Source organism: Bos indicus x Bos taurus, chromosome X (genome assembly GCF_003369695.1).
Source record: "Bos indicus x Bos taurus breed Angus x Brahman F1 hybrid chromosome X, Bos_hybrid_MaternalHap_v2.0, whole genome shotgun sequence".
NCBI lineage: Eukaryota > Metazoa > Chordata > Mammalia > Artiodactyla > Bovidae > Bos > Bos indicus x Bos taurus.
Genome location: NC_040105.1, coordinates 72,577,010 through 72,597,724, shown reverse-complemented (window position 1 = coordinate 72,597,724; position 20,715 = coordinate 72,577,010). Strand labels below are relative to the sequence as shown.

Genomic DNA, 20,715 nt, shown 5'->3' with positions numbered 1-20,715 from the left:
AATGGTGTTAAACGTGATAATAGTTACTTTGTTGATGTCATATTTAATTAAACAAGGGGAAATATGAATATTAAATAGGAGGTAGAGCTGAAAACATATGAATTAAAAAATCTATACTTTATCATATTTTGTTTCCTGTAAGATCTGATCACTTGGCTACTGTTAACAGATACCATTTACTCTGACTAGAAGACAAGATGAAAAACAGGTCTAAGATGTAGTTAAGAAAGAAAAAGATAATAGAAATAAATAAAATTTTTGTTCAGACGTAATAATTGAATTTCATTATAAGAAATAATTTTTATATTCAAATGTATGAAAAGTGAAAGTGAATGTTGCTTAGTCATGTCTGACTCCTTGTGACCCCATACAGTCCATGGAATTCTCCAGGCCAGAATACTGGAGTGGGTAAGCCTTTTACTTCTCCAGGGGATCTTCCCAACCCAGGGATGGAACCCAGGTCTCCCGAATTGCAGGCGGATGCTATACCAGCTGAGCCACATGGGAAGCCCAAGAATACTGGAGTGGGTAGCCTATCCCTTCTCCAGGGGAATCTTCCCAACCCAGGAATCGAACCAGGGCCTCCTGTGTTGCAGGCGGATTCTTTACCAACTAAGCTATCAGGGAAGCCCTCACATCTGTCTATTGAGATGTTATCAAAAGAGACAATATTATAAAGACTGTAATTTTGATTTCTTTCAGAAAGGAAGTTCTCATGAAAGATGCAAAGCATTTTCGGTATTTGCAGTTGAACTTATTAAAACCTTACTCAAATATTTACTCCTAACTTTTAGCTTCAGAGGAGCCTGATGGGCTTCAGTCCATAGGATCACAAAGAGTCAGACATGACTGGGAAAATGAGCACACACACAACTTTTAGCTTTGAATATTCCATAGAGAAAGTTCATTCTTAATAATTTAATCACTTTTTTTTTCTGTAAGATGAGAAGGTCCTCATCAAAATGTCTGACATTGGGGACATTGGTTAAGTTAAACACACAAGATGATGTACTTAAAAGTTCTTTAAAAATATTTTGTTTGCTGTATGCTTTATTTTCATCTTAATACTTTAAAAATTATTTGTCTAGCAACTTATAGATTGACCTTGATTTTACTCTACTTATGGTATACAAAAATGTAAATAATTTTGTGGCTTTATATCTTTGGCTTGATTTAGGTGATGGTGAAGTAGTAGAACAGGTAATTGGGCAACAAACCAATGATCAAGATGAGAGCATTCTTGATGGAATAATCAGGGAGTTACAAAGAGAACAAGATCTGAGGCTAATTAATGAAGGAGATGCTCCACATTTTCCAATTAATAGATCATATTCTTCTAATGGTGGTAAGTATGTATATGTTTGTGAAAGATATGATGAATGTACTTTATTTTATCTATACCAAATAATTACACATGAGGAACATTTTAGGTTTTTAAATAAAAGCAACATTTTGTTAAAGTTTTGATATCAGATACACCAAAGTGCCATGATCTCATTATCATTTGGGAGTAAAGTAATTTAGCATGTTCTGAAGCAGATCAGCCCTGGGTGTTCTTTGGAAGGAATGATGCTAAAGCTGAAGCTCCAGTACTTTGGCCACCTCATGCGAAGAGCTGACTCATTGGAAAAGACTCAGATGTTGGGAGGGATTGGGGGCAGGAGGAAAAGGGTTCAACAGAGGATGAGATGGCTGGATGGCATCACCAACTTGATGGACATGAGTTTGAGTGAACTCCAGGAGTTAGTGATGGACAGGGAGGCCTGGCGTGCTGTGATTCATGGGGTCGCAAAGAGTCGGACATGACTGAGCAATTGAACTGAACTGAACTGAAGGAATACAGACCGTGTATTTTAATATACTATTTTCTTTTAGCTTAGTAATGTATTTGCAGTCTTGTTCTAATAAGCAAGGTGCTATAACAAATCCAGTCCCTTCTAGGGGAACCAACCTATAAAGTTTTAAAAATTAAAATCACTTTAAATTTAAAAATTACTTTCAGAAATATTTGCCCTCATTTATTGAAAAAGTGGGCTTCCCTGGTGGCTCAGATGGTAGAGATCAAAACAGCAACATATTATCTGTCTCTCTTGAGTTTACAAAAACACTGGCAGACAACAAGCCCTCTTCTTAGGGAATACAGTTTCTTAATCAACTCTCACAAGTTTGATCTCATAGTATCATTCTAATCTATTGTAGGTCTTCCTTCACTTTACATGAAATGTGTTTATGCATCTGAGTTTTATATAATCTTAGGCTATGTTAGTTTTACTTTTGTTAAGAACTGTTCAACTTTAAAAATGTATCCTCTTATGGGATTTTGGCACATGTTTCTTTTTATGTTTACATAATTGTGGTCATTGATTTGGGTAGTGTAGCGTTTTGGAGTCCACAGAAATGCGATATAAATTTGAGGTGATTCACAGGGTCTTCTACTCACTTTCTGATTTGTTTAGTATCCCATAAAATTAAAATAAAAATATTATTTGTTCATGTAATTTGGAGCACCTATCTCATATAACTTTCCTTAACCTGGAATAAGATAAGACATGGACTGATGATCCTATATGTCCAAGCCTTTTGTTTCTAAGACATAAAACTTTCTTAGAACCCTGATTTAGAGTTCAGTAACTTCATTACTAGGTTTGCATGAATAGATTTGAATGCTGTTAAGCAAAGAGATTTCATTGTCTTCTCTTTGCAGTGTTCATTTGTTTTGAGTTTTTTGTGATGCATGGTTTAACAGTTTAGTGTTTCAGTTTCCATTTTTGTTTTATTTGCAAATAGAACAAAATAATCTGAAACTTTTGTGGAGGATTAAAAAGAAAAGTAAGATTTCTATTACTTATTTCCTTTTTCTTTCCTTCCTTATCAATTTTGAAACTGAAATTTTGATAGTTTAAATTTTTTTATAATTTTATTTTTTATTTTATTGTTTTATTTTAAAATCTTTGCCTGCCCTGGATCTTCATTGCTGCAGGAGGGCTTTTCTCTAGTTGCAGCAAGCAGGGCCTCCTACTCATTGCAATGCATGGACTTCTCATTGCAGTGGATTCTCTTTGTTGCAGAACACAGCCTCTAGGTGTGCAGGCTTCAGTAGTTGCCACGTGTGGGCTCAGTAGTGGTTATGGGCTGTAGAGCATAGACTCAGTAGTTGTGCACAGTTTCTCGTTTTTCCTTCAGCTGTTTTTTTAATAAATGATATTTATGTTATTTATTTATTTATTCTTGGCTACACTAAGTCTTCATTGCTTTGCTTGAGTTTTCTCTAGTTGCAGCGAGTAGGGGCTACTCTTTGTTGCAGTGTTCAGGCTTCTCATTGCTATGGCTTCTCTTGTTGCAGAGCATGGACTTTAGGCATAAGGGTTTCAGTAAAACTGTGGCCCACAGTCTCAGTAGTCATGGCTTATGGGCTTAGTTGTTCCACAGCATATGGAATCTTCCGGTACCAGGGATAGAACCCATGTCCCCTACATTTGCAGGCTAATTCCCAAACACTGGACCACACAGGAAGTCCTATAAATTTTTTCTTATATTTTTGAAAAGTTTATTGGGGTTTTATTCAGAAACCTTTTAATGGACTAAAGGTAGAATTTAGATTAAAAAGCTGCTTTCTGAACTAGTACTAATAACATGTATAAATCTACCAAATACATTAAATACAGTTTTTGTATTTACTGAGCATTTAGTAGATGACAGATGTGAAAGTATTTTGAAAAAAATTAAAAGAGCTATAGAGACAATAAACTTTTTTTTTTTGCCTGTATTCCAGGGAGGGTATGAAAAGAGACAATAAACATTTATTGAGTACCTGCTTTATAAGACTATAAAGACCATAAAGGGGATACAGAAAATATATTAAAGGAACAGCAGTATTGTCTAGCAGTATTATCTTTGAATCTCTTATTTTATTTAGAGCTCTGATCTGGAAAAGTTTGATATTTTTCTTTGCTTAGAGCATGGAGCATTCCTTTGTTTTTGTTTTAGCTCTGAGAAATCCAGATATGGACATATCTGCTTCCCCAAATATTGGACTGCGACGTAGTGGTCAGATTGAAGGTGTCCGACAAATGCATAACAATGCTCCTAGAAGCCAGATGGCCACTGAACGAGATCTCATGGCATGGAGCAGAAGAGTGGTAGTCAATGAGCTAAATAATGGGGTTAGTAGGTGAGTCAATATGGTAACATTCATAAGAACATTGAGAGTTTTCTTTTTTAGTAAATAAATTAAAATGTACTATGTTAGACTAATAACTAAGATTTTTTTTTAAATTTAGCTGAATCATGCATTATTTTTTCCACATTATTCCATTCGTTCATTCCATAACAACTATTTAAAGATTATCTTAAATTTTCTTAGCTTGTTACTAAATGGGTTGGGGAATAATGAAAAGTGAAAAATATGATCTCTGTCTTCTTTGAGTTTATAGTCTAGGTTAGAAGATAAGAATAAAATATTATTAAGTAAGAACATGAGGCCGTATGTGAGTAATATGTCAATGATACATGGACCCCAAAATTTAACAGTGGTTCTGAGGAAACTCAAAATTGGAACAGTTTGGGAGTGCAGTACAGATATATAGTAGAGCCCAGTGCATAGTGTATTTTTAGAAATATATTTAAGTAGACTTCTTTGGATGAAAGGATTTCATTAGGATGGATTTCAAACTTGGAATCCCTATCTTTATCTGTAAACCTTAACATTTACTATAATATTGACTTCAAATAATGCACAACAACTGGAAATATATTTGGAAAAGAGAAAGTACATTGACAGAGGACCTATAAAATCCATTTAAATCATGATATCGTCCCAGTAGACGTTTTCACAAGCTGAGCCAACAAGTAGCAAAATTAAGTTGGTTTCACCTTAATATTTCTTTAGCAGTAAAAAGAAAAAGGGAGACATGGCTAATTTATGAACTGAATGCTACCCCCTGGCAGTACAACAATTTAATGTAATTCTCTGCTCAAAGTGTTAAAAGTAGAATTGAAAGCAGGGACTCAGATATTTGTATGCCAATATTTATTTAGCATTATTCATAATACCTGAATGGTAGAAACGATTCAAATATAAGTCAATAGATGAATAGATAAATAAAATGTGATAGATCTGATACAGTGCCTGAAGTACTATGGATAGAGGTTTGTAACATTGTACAGGAGGTGGTGATCAAAACCATCCTCAAGAAAAAGAAATGCAACAAGGCAAAATGGTTGTCTGAGGAGTCATTAACATACAACTGAGAAAAGAGACCCGAAAGGCAAAGGAGGAAAGGAAAGGCAAAGGAGGAAAGGAAAGATATACCCAACTGATTGTAGTTCCAGAAAATAGCAAGGAGAGGTAAGAAAGACTTCCTAAGTGATCAATGCAAAGAAATAGAGGAAAACAATAGAATGGGACAGACTAGAGATCTCTTCAAGAAAACTAGAGATACCAAAGGAACATTTCATGAAAAGATGGCACAATAAAGGACAGAAACAGTATGGACCTAACAGAAGCAGAAAATATTAAGAAGAGGTGGCAAGATTACACAGAAAAACTATACAAAAAGATCTTAATGACCCATATAACCACAATGGTGTGATCACACATAGAGCCAGACATCTTGGAGTGTGAAGTCAAGTGGGCCTTAGGAAGCATCACTACAGACAAAGCTAGTGTAGGTGATGGAATTCCAGTTGAGCTATTTCAAATCCAAATGTTGTTAAAGTGCTGCACTCAATATGCCAGCAAATTTGGAAAACTCAGCAGTGGCCACGAAAAGTTCAGTTTGCATTCCAATTCCAAAGAAGGGCAGTGCCAAAGAATGTTCACACTACCATACAATTGCACTCATTTCACTTGCTAGCAAAGTAATGCTCAAAATTCTCCAAGCTAGGTTTCAGCAGTACGTGAACTAAGAACTTCCAGATGTTCAAGCTGGATTTAGAAAAGGCGAGGAATCAGAGATCAAATTACCAACATCCATTGGATCATAGAAAAAGCAAGAGAATTCCAGAAAAAACACCTACTTCGCTTCTTTGACTACGCTAAAGCCTTGACTGTGTGGATCACAACAAGCTGTGGAAAATTCTTGAAGAGATGGGAATACCAGACCACCTTACCTGTCTCCTATGAAACCTGTATGCAGGTCAAGAAGCAACAGTTAGATCCAAACATGAAACAACGGAATGGTTTAAAATTGGCAAAGGAGTACGTCAAGGCTATATATTGTCACCCTGCTTATTTAACTTATATGCAGAGTACATCATGTGAAATGCTGGGCTGGATGAAGCTCAAACTGGAATCAAGATTGCTAGGAGAAATATCAATAACCTCAGGTATGCAGATGACACCACCCTTATGGCTGAAAGTGAAGAGGAACTAAAGATCCTCTTGATGAAAGTGAAAGAGGAGAGTGAAAAAACTGGCTTAAGCGTTTAAAAAAACTAAGATCGTGTCATCGGGTCCCATCACTTCATGGCAAATAGATGGGGAAACAATGGAAACACTGAGACACTTTATCTTCTTGGGCCCCAAAATCACTGCAGACGGTGACTGAGCCATGAAATTAAAAGATGCTCCTTGGAAGAAAAGCTATGATAAACCTAGACAGTGTATTAAAAAGCAGAGACATTACTTTGCTGCCAAAGTCCTTCTAGTCAAAGCTATGGTTTTTCCAGCAGTCCTGTATGGTTTTGAGAGTTGGACCATAAAGAAGGCTGAGTGCCAAAAAATTGATGCTTTTGAATGTGATGTTGGAGAAGACTCTTTGAAAGTCCCTTGGACTCCAAGGAGATCAAAGCAGTCAATCCTAAAGGAAATCAGTCCTGAATATTCACTGGAAGGACTGATGCTGAAACTCAAGCTCCAGTACTTTGGCCACGTGATGCAAAGAGCTCACTCATTGGAAAAGACCCTGATGCTGGGAAATATTGAAGGCAGGAGAAGGGGATGACAGAGAATGAGATGATTGGATGGCATCACCTTCCCAACGGACATAAGTTTGAGCAAGCTCCAGGAGTTGGTGAAGGACATGGAAGCCTGTCATGCTGCAGTCCATGGGGTCGCAAAGAGTCAGGCATGACTGAGCGATTGAACAACAACAACAATGTACTTTAGTGGAATGAAATTCAGCCGTATAAACTTCTCATACTTGCTACATGCTTGAACATCAAAAACATTATTCTAAATGAAATAAGCGAGACACAAAGGGGCAAATAATGTATAATTCTGTTTATATAAAATATCTAAAGTAGACAAATTGATAGAGGCATAAAGTAGACTGGCAGTTAATAGGCACTGGTAGGAGGAGAGATAGAGTTATTGCTTAATAGTTACAAAGTTTATGTTTGGAGTGATGAAAAAATTTCAGTTGGTTACACAACTTTGTAAATGTCAACAGTACCACTGAATTATACACCTAAAATGGTTAAAAATTTTACATTTAAAAATGTTTTTATTATCTGATTTTAAACCATTTGGTTTGCTTTTTGATGATCTTCTATTACTTTGACCTTCAATTTATTACTAGGGTTCAGGAAGAATGTCGAACTGTAAAAGGTGACATAGAAATCAGTCTTTATACAGTTGAAAAGAAGAAAAAACCATCTTATACTACCCAAAGGGTAAGTTTATCTACAAAGTACTCTGCAATACACTATTTGCAAATACCAAGTGTTTGAAAGGTGGCCATTATATTAAATGATTATTTTGATAGGTGTCTATATATAGGGAAACTATTTTTTGAACCCCATATTGAGATATGATTATTATTAATAAGGATAAAATTGCACAGCATTAGGGCTATCCCCTTAAGTCTAGGACGTGGTTATTGTAGGTATAAGATATTTGCATTAAAATACCATTTTCATTTGGTTAAAGTAGAACCTGAAAATTATTGCCTGATCACTAATCACAATGTAAAACAAATGCTGAGATACCCTAGGCCAGAGGTTTACCAACTACTGCCCATGTACTAAATCTTGTCTACTGCCTATTCCTATTAATAAAGTTTTATTGGAACACAGCTATACCTATTTATTTATATATTGTCTATGGCTGCTTTCATGCTCAATGGAGTTGAGTAGTTACCACAGAGATCATATCACCTGCAAAGCCGTAATATTTATACTCTGACCCTTCACAGAAAAAGTTTGCTTACCCCTGCTATAGGCTTACTTCTGGCCTACCTAAACAGGTGCAAAATCTGATCTATACATTATCAAGATTAATATATACCAGTAGAAACTTGTAATCAGGGAGTAAGAGCCTGTACTCCATTAGGTACATAGTAAACCCCTTACCAATTCTCAAGTGGCTCAGTAGGCCAGTCCAGGTTCGATGCAGGATATAGAATGCTTGGGGCTGGTGCACTGGGATGACCCAGAGGGATGGTATGGGCAGCAAGGTGGGAGGGGGGTTCAGGATGAACATGTGTACACCTGTGGCCAATTCATGTTGATGTATGGCAAAACCAATACAATATTTTAAAGTAATTAGCCTCCAATTAAAATAAATAAATTTAAATTAAAAAAAAAATCCACCTTCCAATGCAGGAGACATGGGTTCCATCCCTGGGTTGGAAATAACCCTGGAGAAGGGCATTGGTATCCACTCCAGTATTCTTGCCTGGGAAATCCCATGGACAAAGAAACCTGGTGGTCCACAGCCCATGGGGTCACAAAGAGTTGGACACAACTTAACAACTGAACAACAACAATAGGAAAACCCCTTACTAGTTCTTAGAGGTTGAACAAACTAGGCACATAAGAGTATATAGTTTTGTTCCCAGATCTAATAAATGTAACTCCTAAAGAGTATGATAAATAGGGAAATCTAGGTTGATTTTAATTTTATTAAACAAATATAGCGGATGGATGCTGAATTTTAAATGTCTTTCAGTATCAATAAACACAGTTTTAGGTAGTATATTACTCTCTAAATATTCTTAGATCATTTTGATACCCATTTTCTTAATTTCTATTCAAATTTTATTAGCTTATTTGATATTCTCTGATAAGATTATTTTCTTAGAGATTATGAATAACTCATATCCATGATTTATATTCTTTTTTCCTGCTAAGCTGATTTATCAGACATCAGACTTGTCTAAGACTAATAAACAGGGGAGTTGACTCTGTAAGCATTTTTATTTATACGGAAAATGAGAAACATTTACACATAAGATAAAGACCTGGCCCTTGATACTGATTTATAAGAAATTTAAAATTGTTTACTTCTGATGACATATTAGGGTTATAGGTTTGACGTATGATATATCAATAATAATATTTTATACTTGTAAAGTTTAGAATAAAACAGTTTTATGTTTTAGTTGTTAAAAATTACATTTTTATTTTGACTTGTTTACTGAATGTAGTTTTTATAGAACTAAAGAAATACATGTTATATTAAAAATTATATATATATATATATAATATATAGATAGCTTGCTTTACCCTATAATAATTTGTAGATAATATGGTATATGTAAATTCTGGGCAAATTCTTCTAGCTTAAAGTTTCAGCACTGTCTAATTTGATCACAATGTTTTCAAAATAGGAAAGTAATCAATATTAATGGAAATGGGTTAAATATATAGAAATGAAATATATTTTATATAAAAATGTAGTGTAAAAGTATATCTTGGGTTTTCTTTTGAGTATTCATTCCTGTCTGTCACCTCCACTCTTACTCTACCCCTGCTCAATTGATTTGCTTTATATATATTCTTTTGTGCATATTCACTGAGCTTTTCATTTTTTTAAATTTGTTTTCCTTCTGTTGTACAGAGTGATTATCAGCCTAGCTATGGGCGGTCTTTACGAAGAACACAACGCAAACGACAACATACTTACCAAACACGATCCAACATAGAACATAATTCACGAGCATCGTGTCAAAATTCAGGTGTACAGGAAGATTCAGATAGCTCCTCAGAGGTTAGATTATTTATTTATTATTACTATTATTTATTTAGTGTAATTTTTTGTTTCCCAGTTAATATCATCATTTTGGATTTACTTTTTATTGTTTTTGCTTTGTCAATATTGCTTTTTCAATTAAATTTAATAACATGATACCATCAATGAAGTCAATATCTGAGATCTTGTAAAATCACAAAGAAGTTAATGAATATTTGATACCTAGATTCCTTTTCAAAGTTCTTTTTGTCTATGGAAGGCTGAAGATCTACACATCACAAAAGAAACAGGAATTTGATAAAATCTGGATTTACTTTTAAGGGTCACCTTAATAGAAAATTATTTAAATAACTTTCTTATAAGAGGATTATTCTTTAATAAGGCATTTAGTAGGCAAATTAAGCATTATATCGAATTCCTTTAGGTATCTTCTCTTATTTGTACCTAAGATATTATCTTGATTGAGGGTATCAAATATGCCAGGAAAAGTTTGACTTCGGGACAGAAAAGAGAGTGAGAGGAAATCTGCCTAGAAATGAAAAAAAGTAAATATTAACAGAGATAACTAGTTATACAGTCCCAGAACTTGTTCACTGGGTAATCATGATATACATGTTTTCTGTTATTGTTGACTTTACTCGTCATGGAGATTATTGAGTAATGATTTTTCTCAGACCTAACCCTTTTCATGGTAATGGAATAAAGACCATAGCAGTTCTTTTCTTCATGTTCCTCTCTTCTTCAGTCCTTTGCTTTTGTTCTTTTAAACAACTGTCATTGTTAAATGAACAATGAAGGCTTCATTATGTACTGACAATATATGGTACCCCCATTCTTCTCCCAGCATTCACAGTTCTTTAATTCTTATCAATTATATGCCTCCTTCTCTACCCCTGTTCATGAAAATCTTGATCTGCAAAGAATTATCACTTAATCAGGAATTGATATTGTCTTTTTAGTATAATAATTGTGGTTGTGCTTTAAAAATGTTTCCTGGTCTTAATAAATATTTATAGTAGAAATGCTTTTTTTCCCCAGAAAATAATCCCTGAGATATGAGGCAGTTGGTAAGAGTATATATACAATAAAATAGGCAATGTGATACTGTCTAAACTAGTGATTGTATATAGAAGGGTGTTATCTACTTTCTCTACTTTGGTATGTTTGAGATCTTATATAATAAAAGGCTTATTAACTTTTTTATAGAAAGTAATTAGGCTAACTTGGTAGAGGCATATAAGTATTTTTATCTTTTTTATATAGATTTTTAAAAAAAATAATGGCTTTCTATAAGAAAAGAATCTGAACAAGAATATATTTTTATATGTATACAAACATATGTGTATATGTATGAAACGAGTCTCCAGTCCAGGTTCGATGCACAATACTGGATGCTTGGGGCTGGTGCACTGGGACAACCCAGAGGGATGGTATGGGGAGGGAGCAGGGAGGAGGGTTCAGGATGGGGAACACATGTATACCTGTGGCGGATTCATTTTGATATATGGTAAAAAACCAATACAATATTGTAAGGTTAAAAAATAAAAAAAAAAAAAAGAAAAGAAAACTAAAAAAAAAAAAACTGAATCACTGTGTTGTATACCTGAAACTAACACAACCTTGTAAATCAGCTATACTTAAATTGAAAAAAAAAATTTAACAAAATTTAAGAGAGTTATATTTGGGATTCTTAAGGAATCTACTGAACCTTTGAAATAATAATAGATGCCTCATATCAATAAAATAGTAGATGCTAGAAATCTTTAAATACTTGGTAGGCTTAGTTGTGAGTTATATAGAATAATGATTATGTACATTTTAACCAGAACTTTTTTTTTGGAGGGAAGAATACAAAACGTTTTATGAAACAAATAGAACATGCTAATTAATACTAGTTAATAATAACCATATATCTCAATTGCTGGCTCTTTCTTCCAGGAAGATGAAACGGTTGGCACAAGTGATGCTTCTATAGAGGATCCTGTTATTGAATGGCAAAGTGAAAGTTCCTCCAGGTAGTTTTAATGGTTTTGATTTGGTCAAAATTATTTGATGGTTTTAATGTGAAATTATGTATGTTCTTATAGAAATTTGGTAAATCCAGTTAAAATAGTATTTATAGTAAAAAGAGTACTAGGTTGGAAGCCCAGAGATCTGTTGTGTTATCCTGGCTCTACCAATATCTTTTTGCACATAGAATTTAGTTCCCTCATCCCTAAAGTAAGATTCTTTGTAAATCCAAGATTCAACATCTTGGCAGGCTATCTGTATTTATTTCAGGGTTAAAACAACTATATTTAAGCATTTCTCGGGATAAGGAATATCTTTATTTAAAGAAGTTTTTGTGGTTTGGACAGGAATTTTGAATTTTAAATACTGTTATGGGAAATTAAGCATTATACTTTATCCAAGAATCATTTCATTAAAATCACTTAGGTAATGGTCAAAATTCTGTATTGATTTATTTTGTCTTTGGTCAGAACAAAATCAAACAATGTCATTTATAATACTGTTTGATTACAAAATGATCATCTTTCAATCATGAAGCAAAACTATTCCTTTTCTAAACTTATGTATTCATAATTTTGATTTATGTACAGTGATTCATCAAGTGAATATTCTGATTGGACAGCAGATGCTGGAATAAATTTGCAACCTCCAAAAAGGCAAACGAGACAGGCAACACAGAAAATATGCAGCAGCTCTGAGGAGGAAAATTTGAAGTCACTTGAAGAAAGGCAGAAGAAGCCTAAACAGACTAGAAAGAAGGTTTGTGAGTTTACATGTTTTTTGTTTTGTGGTTTTTTTTTTTTTTTGGTTGTTGATTTTGTCTTTGATATTTAAATATTTGTATTTGGGCTTCCCTAGTGGCTCATATAGGCTTCCCTGGTAGCTCAGCTGGTAAAGAGTCCACCTCCAATGCAGGAGACCCCAGTTCAATTCCTGAGTTGGAAATATCCCCTGGAGAATGGATAGTCTACCCACTCCAATATTCCTGGGATTCCCTGGTGGCTCAGACGGTAAAGAATCTACCTACACTGCAGGAGACCTGGGTTCAATCCCTGGTTTGGGAAGATCCCCTGAAGGAGGGCATGGCTGCTCACTCCAGTATTCTTGCCTGGAGAATCCTTATAGACAGAGGAGCCTGAGGAGCCTGGTGGGCTACAGTCCATGGGGTCACAAAGAGTCAAACTAAGCACACAGCACAGTGGCCCAGATGATAAAGAATCTGCCTGCAATGCAGGAGACCGGGGTTTGATCCCTGGGTCTGGAAGATACCCTGGCGAAGGGAATGGCTACCCACTCCAGTATTCTTGCCTGAAGAATTCCATGGACAGAGGATCCTGTTGGACCCCAGTCCATGTGGTCACAAAAAGTTGGGCATGACTGAGCAACTAACACTCACTTTCTTTCACTTAAATATTTAGCAATAACACTTCACATTTCTCTAAAAATAATATCCCATCTGAGAAACTAAGTAAAATTATATATAATGACTTTGAAATGTAAAGACCTTTTGAAATTTTTGAAAGTAGAAGCTAGAATATTTTAATTATTTTAATTAATAAATTAAAACATATTAACAGTTTATTAAAATGTAGTAGAGTTTTAAATAAGCTACTATAGTATGAAAGGATTATTCTTGTCAATGTTTTGAGTAATACATTTCTATACATTGTTGACTTATAAAATGGAAGGATGTTGTAAATCCTGTAGGGCTCTTATATTTCTTTGTGTTTTTATTTCACCCCAGTGATGGATTTTTCTCCACTATAATTTCATTTGAATGATATAAAAACTTAATCCACGTAATTCTTTGAATACTAATTTAAATATGCATATGTGCATGCTCTAACTTCTTGCTTTAGTAGATAGAATTATCTTCTTGATGGTCACCATTTTCTTGGCAAAAAGTTATTGTGTTACTTGTGTTTGAATTTATATGATATACTAGGGGCATGATGGAGAAGGCAATGGCACCCCACTCCAGTACTCTTGCCTGGAAAATCCCATGGACAGAGGAGCTTGGTAGGCTACAGTCCACAGGATCACTAAGAGTCGGACACGACTGAGCGACTTCACTTTCACTTTTCACTTTCATGCATTGGAGAAGGAAATGGCAACCTACTCCAGTGTTCTTGCCTGGAGAATCCCAGGGACGGGGGAGCCTGGTGGGTTGCCGTCTATGGGGTCGCACAGAGTTGGACATGACTGAAGCGACTTAGCAGCAACAGCAGCAGCAGGGGCATGAAGAGTGACATTTATGGTTTTTAGATAGTATATAGTGTCATATTATCTGTCAACCAAAATTGAGCAACAGGTTACTCACTTGACTGTTTTATTGGTACAAAAGTTGTCAATAATTAATTGGTAATTAAAATGTTTAAAATGTATATATTTTGTTTTATTATAACCTGATTTTTTTTTTACCATTTTCTACTTGCGATTTTTCCTGTAACTGTTCATATATTAAAGTTTATAAATTTGTGAACTCTATTTTAGAAAGGAGGACTAGTTTCTATGGCAGGAGAGCCCAATGAAGAATGGTTTGCCCCTCAGTGGATCTTGGATACCATACCACGACGTTCACCATTTGTCCCACAGATGGGAGATGAGGTAATTGTTTCCTATTGTAACATTTTTATCTTGTAATCTCAAGAGCACTCACTTTAATCAGTCTTAGGTTATTTATATTCTCAATTCTATCATAGTTATATGTATGCCATCTTAAGTGTGCTGCTCAATTATATATTTCTTGTGTACAATGACTGAATCTTACTAATTTTTGTGTGCTTTGTAGGACCTGACACAGAGTCTTTAATTTCATGTATGCTCAATGAACATTGAGATAAATTGATTGGCTTGTGATGCCATGAACATAATTTTCTTTGTTTTTATCTTAATTGCCCCATAGTTGAATTGAGTGGTATTTTGAATCCTAATCAAGTCCTAAGTTTTTTTTTTTAATATTTATTTATTTTTTATTGAAGGGTAATTGCTTTATAGAATTGTATTGATTTCTGCCAAATGTTAACATGAATCAGCCATAGGTATACATATATCCCCTCCCTCTTGAACCTCCTTCCCATCTCCCTCCCCACCCCACCCCACCCCTCTGGTTTGTTACAGAACCCTGGTTTGAGTTCCCTGAGTCATACAGCAAATTCCCAGTGGGTATCATTTTTACAAATGGTAATAATAAGCTTCCATGTCACTGTCTCCATAGAGTCCACCCTCTCCTTCCCCTACACCATGTCTGTAAGTCTCCATTGCTGCCCTGTAAATAATTTCATCAGTACCATCTTTCTAGATTTCATAAATATGTCTTTGTATACGATATTTGCTTTTCTCTTTCTGACTTACTTCACTTTGTATAACAGGTTCATCCTAGGTTCATCCACCTTATTAGAACTGACTCAGATTCTTTCCTTTCTATAGTTGAGTAATATTCCATTATATATATGTACCACAGGTTCTTTATCCATTCATATGTCAATGGACATCTAGGTTGCTTCCAAGTTCTAGCTATTGTAAATAGTGCTACAGTGAACATTGGGGTTTATGTGTCTTTTTCAATTTTGGTTTCCTCAGGGTATATGCATAGTAGTTGTGTTGCTGCCTCATATGGTAGTTTTATTCCTAGATTTTAAAGGAATCTCTATACTGTTCTCCATAGTGGCTGTACCAGTTTGCATTCCCACCAACAGTGTAAGAGGATTCCCTCTTCTCCACACCCTCTCCAGCACTTGTTGTTTGTAGACTTTTTGATGATGGCCATTCTGATCAGTGTGAGGTGATATCCCTTTATAGTTTTGATTTGCATTTCTCTAATAATGAGCAATGTTGAGCATCTTTTTATGTGTTTGTTATCATACACATATATGTGTGCTTTGGAGAAATATCTGTTTAGGTCTTTTGCCCACTTTTTTATTGGATTGTTTGTTTTTCTGGTATTAAGTTGTATGAGCTGCTTGTATGCTTTGGAAATTGTTTGTCAGTTGTTTCATTTGCTATTATTTTCTCCCATTCTTAGGGTTGCCTTTTCACCTTGTTTATAGTTTCTTTTGCTATGCAAAAGCTTTTAAGTTTAATTAGGTACCACTTGTTTATTTTTGTTTTATATTTCCATTACTCTGGAGGTGAGTCATAGAGGACCTTGCTGTGATTTATGTCATAGAGGGTTCTGCCTATGTTTTCCTCTAAGAGTTTAATCATTTTTGGTCTTACATTTAGATCTTTAATCCATTTTGAATTTATCTTTGTGTATGGTGTTAAGAAGTATTCTAAATTCACCCTTTTACAAATAGCTGTCCAGTTTTCCCAGCACCACTCACTGAAGAGGCTATCTTTGTCCCATTGTATATTCATGCCTCCTTTGTCAAAAATAAGGTACACATAGGTGCATGGGCTTATCTCTGGGCTTTCTATCTTTTTCTATTGGTCTGTATTTCTATTTTTGTGCCAGTACCATACTGTCTTGATGGCTGTAGCTTTGAGGTAGTGTCTGAAGTAAGAAAGGTTGATTCCTCCAGCTCCATTCTTCTTTTTCAAGATTTCTTTGGCTGTTCAGGACCTTTTGTGTTTCCATATGAATTGTGAATTTTTTTGTTCTAGTTCTATAATAAATGCCATTGGTAATTTGATAGGGATTACATTGAATCTGTAGATTGCATTTGGTACTATAGTCATTTTCACAATATTGATTCTTCCAGCCCAGAAACATGGAGTATCTCTCCATCTGTTTATGTTGTCTTTGATTTCTTGCATCAGTGTCTTCAGTTTTCAGTATACAGTTCTTTTGTCTCCTTAGGTAGGTTTATTCCTAGATATTTTATTCTTTTGTTCCAGTGCTGAATGGGATTGATTCCTTAATTTTTCTTTCTGATTTTTCATCGTCAGTGTGTTTTAAATCCTAATCAAATCCTAATATTTTTTTTAAAGAAGCCGATAGTCAACCTGATAGAAAATATTATAGCGGATAATCACCCCTTTTGGTGCTCAGGAGAATGTCATTTCACAAACAAGGCCTTCCTGCTGAACCAGTGATCGAGTAACAGCCATATTTATGATTGGTCAGTCAAAAATTGATTTAAATTCTATACAGTGACAAAATTTGATTTTCTTGTAAAAATTATGGTAGCGTTATTATATTTTGAGCCCTAGTTGACTTGTATAGTTTCTTGTATAGTCAATTAGATACATTGACTAATCATTCATTTTTGAATCATTAAATGTTTACCCACAGTTTTCAACTTAAGACAGATAATAGGAAAGTAATATTATCATTGTAACAAAGAAGGAGCAAAACCTTGGAAATGGTTCTAAATGTCTTGGGCCATATAACAATTTCACCAAACATTTCTATAATTGTCTTTTATAGGTACTTTGAGAGACAGCTGTGGAGTAGTAACCTTACAATTAAGCTATTACTTGCTGAATATGTTTTGATTTTATTAAAATGTCTCCTTGCCTAAGTGTGGTTTTTTTTTAATATGTGTTGGACTTTTGAGCAAATATTTGCTCTGAAGGAATGCTGTATGAAAAAAGTTAGAAGAGCTTTTTAGGGGCCTATCCAAAATCAAGTTTCTTGTATTTATTGCCTTTTATATGGGAGCTTAGGAGAAATATTTTTGAATTAATCTTAGAACAGAATAAGAATTTGTATACTCTGTGATCTGAGACTCCTTTCTCTTTTATAGGAATGTATTTACCTTTCCTTCTATTTTATTAAACTTAGCACATGCTTATATGTTTCAAGATTAATGTGTGTTAGGTAACGACAGTTGTTCAGGGAATCGGAAAGGTGTATAAGTGAATCAAACAATGAAATGTGTGAATTAAAGACTGTTTTTAAAGAACTCATAAGGGCAGAAATATACTTTTTATATAATCATTCTCTTAATGACAGCATTACTTTTTAAATGTTAAGTCTTCATTATTTTGCCTGGAATATTCCTACCCACACATCATTACCTCTCAAAGTGCTCATTTTTCAAGGTTTAACTTAAATACCAATTTCTTCTGCGTGTTATCCCTACTTTCCATTTGCTTCCACTCCTTCTTCATGAACTTTCGCATCTAAATTATTTCTCTCATGATACATATTACTTTCTGCCATGCATTGTGTATCTACACGTCTGTCCATATCCTTGAGGGAAAAGATTTTATTTTGATTATGTGCCCTGTACATACATACATATTTGTTCAATATTTGTTGAGTACAGAAATAAACAATAAAGGATAACTGAATAACATGTTTATCATGTTATTGGTAAGCATGGTAATGAATTTTTTTTCTTAACCACTGCGGTTGTGTTTATGTGTGCATGTGTGTTAGTCATTCAGTTGTGTCTCTCTCTTTGTGACCCCATGGACTATAGCCTGCCAGGCTCTTCTTTCCATGGAATTCTCCAGGCAAGAATATTGGAGTAGGTAGCCATTCCCTTCTCCAGGGCATCTTCCTGACCCAGGGATTGAACCTGAGTTCTGGCACTGTAGGCAGATTCTTTACCATCTGAGCCACCAGGGAAGCCCCTGTGTTTGTATACTAATATTTAAACCTTTAAAAATTTTACCTTTATTTTTAACTATTAGAAATTCTGACTTAGTGTTGATAGATATATGTCAGAGTATTTTAGAAATCTCTATAGTATGGTATTTTTTGTGTTACTTTCTTCTGTTTGTCTCTACCACCACTTTAAAATTATTGTATAAATATGTTTTTTTTTTTTACTTTTTAAAAATTTTTATTGGAATATAGTTAATTAACAATGTTGTGTTAGCTTCAAGTGTACAGCAAAGTGAATCAGTTATACATATATCCACTTTTCTTATCAGATTCTTTTTACATATAGGCTATTACAGAGTACTGAATAGTATTTCCTGTGCTATGCAGTAGGTTCTTATTAGTTATCTATATTATATATAGTATATGTATATGTCAGTCTTGATTTCCCAATTTATCCATTTCCTCCTTATCCCTGATAACCATAAGTTTGTTTTCTGTATCTGTGACTTTACTTCTGTTTTGTAAATAAGTTCATTTGTATCTTTTTTAGATTCCACAAATAAGTGATATGATATTTGCCTTTCTGTTTGACTTACTTCACTGAGTATAATCTCTAGGTTCATACATGTTGCTGCAAATGGCGTTATTTCATTATTTTTTATAAATGATTAATATTCCATTGCATATATGTACAACATGTTCTTAATCCATCCCAATGTTGATGGGCATTTAGTTTGCTTCCATGTTCTGACTATTGTAAATTGTGCTGCAGTGAACATTGAGGTTCATGAAACATAAGATTTTGACCAAATTTTGACTAATTACTTAACCTCTCTGTGCCCTACTTTCCTCGACTGTACAATGGGGATAAAAGGTATCTACCTTATAGGGTTCTGAGAAGGATTAAATTAATGGATATTTGTAAGGCATTTAGGATAATACCTGAGGCATGCTTCTCTATCTCTTGTTATTGTTATCAATCTTTAAAACACAGCTGGCAACAGAATGTTCTCTTCATTTGATAGGTGAGCATGTGAAAGACCAGAGTCACATGGCCTATAAAGGTAGTAGGAACAGCAATCAGGTCTCCTGACTTTTTCCCTGTCCCTAGAGTTGCCTCTGTGTAATGATTGTGAGGTGTTTGGAGTAATAATAAATCAATGAAGTGGAATGGGAAAAACTTCTCCAAAATGGGTCTGCTGTTAGGAAGTAGCTACGTGTACAAGAAGGGTAGACCTACTTACCTATTTTACATGCAAGCTGTTCTTTAGCTTCTCAGGTACAGAGTGCCCCCAGGGGTATTTGAGGACCAATACTGTGCAAGGCCATTCACTCTGGCATTGTTCTACCCTGGTGGGCACATGCTTGGGACAATAAACTGTATCCAGAGTGGCACTTACTTGTGAAATGTTTGCTGATTGTTTAGTCAGATCTAGTATTCCTAGCTTTAAAGGAAACTAAGACGTTTGTGGTTGGGAGGTGATTCAAACCTGTCAGTAGGGTGTGAGGTTGAAAAAAGACTTATTGTGGGAAAGAAACTTTTTTAATGAATCTATATGATAGTGAATGCTGTCTTAAGGAGGCAAAGGGTTTTACCAAACACTTGGATTAATTTTTCTTTCATACTATGCCAGTTCTAATGTTAATTTTTGAAAAAGAACAATTTTAATTGGGAAATTACTGTATTTAGCAGTAGACTGTGGTATGACACACACAGAGACAGGCTTCCCTGTTGACTCAGATGGTAAAAAAAAATCTGCCTACAGTGCAGGAGACCCTGGTTGAATCCCTGGGTTGGAAAGATCCCCTGGAGAAGGGAGTAGCTACCCACACTAGTATTCTTTTTTTTTTTTTTTTAATAATTTTTAGTTGGGGAATAATTACTTTACAATATTATGGCGGTTTTTGCCATACAACAACATGAATCAGCCACAGGTGCATATGTGTCCCACCATCCTGAACCACCCCCCCTGCTCCCACCTTCCTCCTCACCCTATCCCTCTGGATTGTCCCAGAGCACCAGCTTCTCTGCTTCATGAATCAAACGTGCACTGGTCATTATGGTAATATACATGTTTCAATGCTATTCTATCATATCATCCCACCCTCTCCTTCTCCCACATAGTCCAAAAGTCTGTTCTTTACATCTGTGTCTCTTCTGCTGCCTAGCATATAGGATCATCATTACCATCTTTCTAAATTCCATATATATGTGTTAATATACTGTATTGGTATTTCTCTATCTGACTTACTTCACTCTGTGTAATAGGCTCTAGTCTCATCCACCTCATTA

At 34.8% G+C, this 20,715-nt stretch overlaps 1 protein-coding gene across 3 annotated transcripts in view; it reads left to right on the top strand.

Annotated features, from left to right (window-relative positions):
* Window positions 1-20,715, top strand: part of BRWD3 (bromodomain and WD repeat domain containing 3) — a 156,966-nt gene that overhangs the window by 91,868 nt on the left and 44,383 nt on the right. For all 3 annotated transcript variants that reach the window (XM_027533282.1, XM_027533283.1, XM_027533284.1), the window contains 7 exons: window positions 1,178-1,345; window positions 3,988-4,171; window positions 7,521-7,614; window positions 9,782-9,931; window positions 11,852-11,928; window positions 12,514-12,682; window positions 14,417-14,530. In XM_027533282.1, the coding sequence (XP_027389083.1) occupies window positions 1,178-1,345; window positions 3,988-4,171; window positions 7,521-7,614; window positions 9,782-9,931; window positions 11,852-11,928; window positions 12,514-12,682; window positions 14,417-14,530 (956 nt within the window). The remainder of the gene's footprint in view (window positions 1-1,177; window positions 1,346-3,987; window positions 4,172-7,520; window positions 7,615-9,781; window positions 9,932-11,851; window positions 11,929-12,513; window positions 12,683-14,416; window positions 14,531-20,715) is intronic.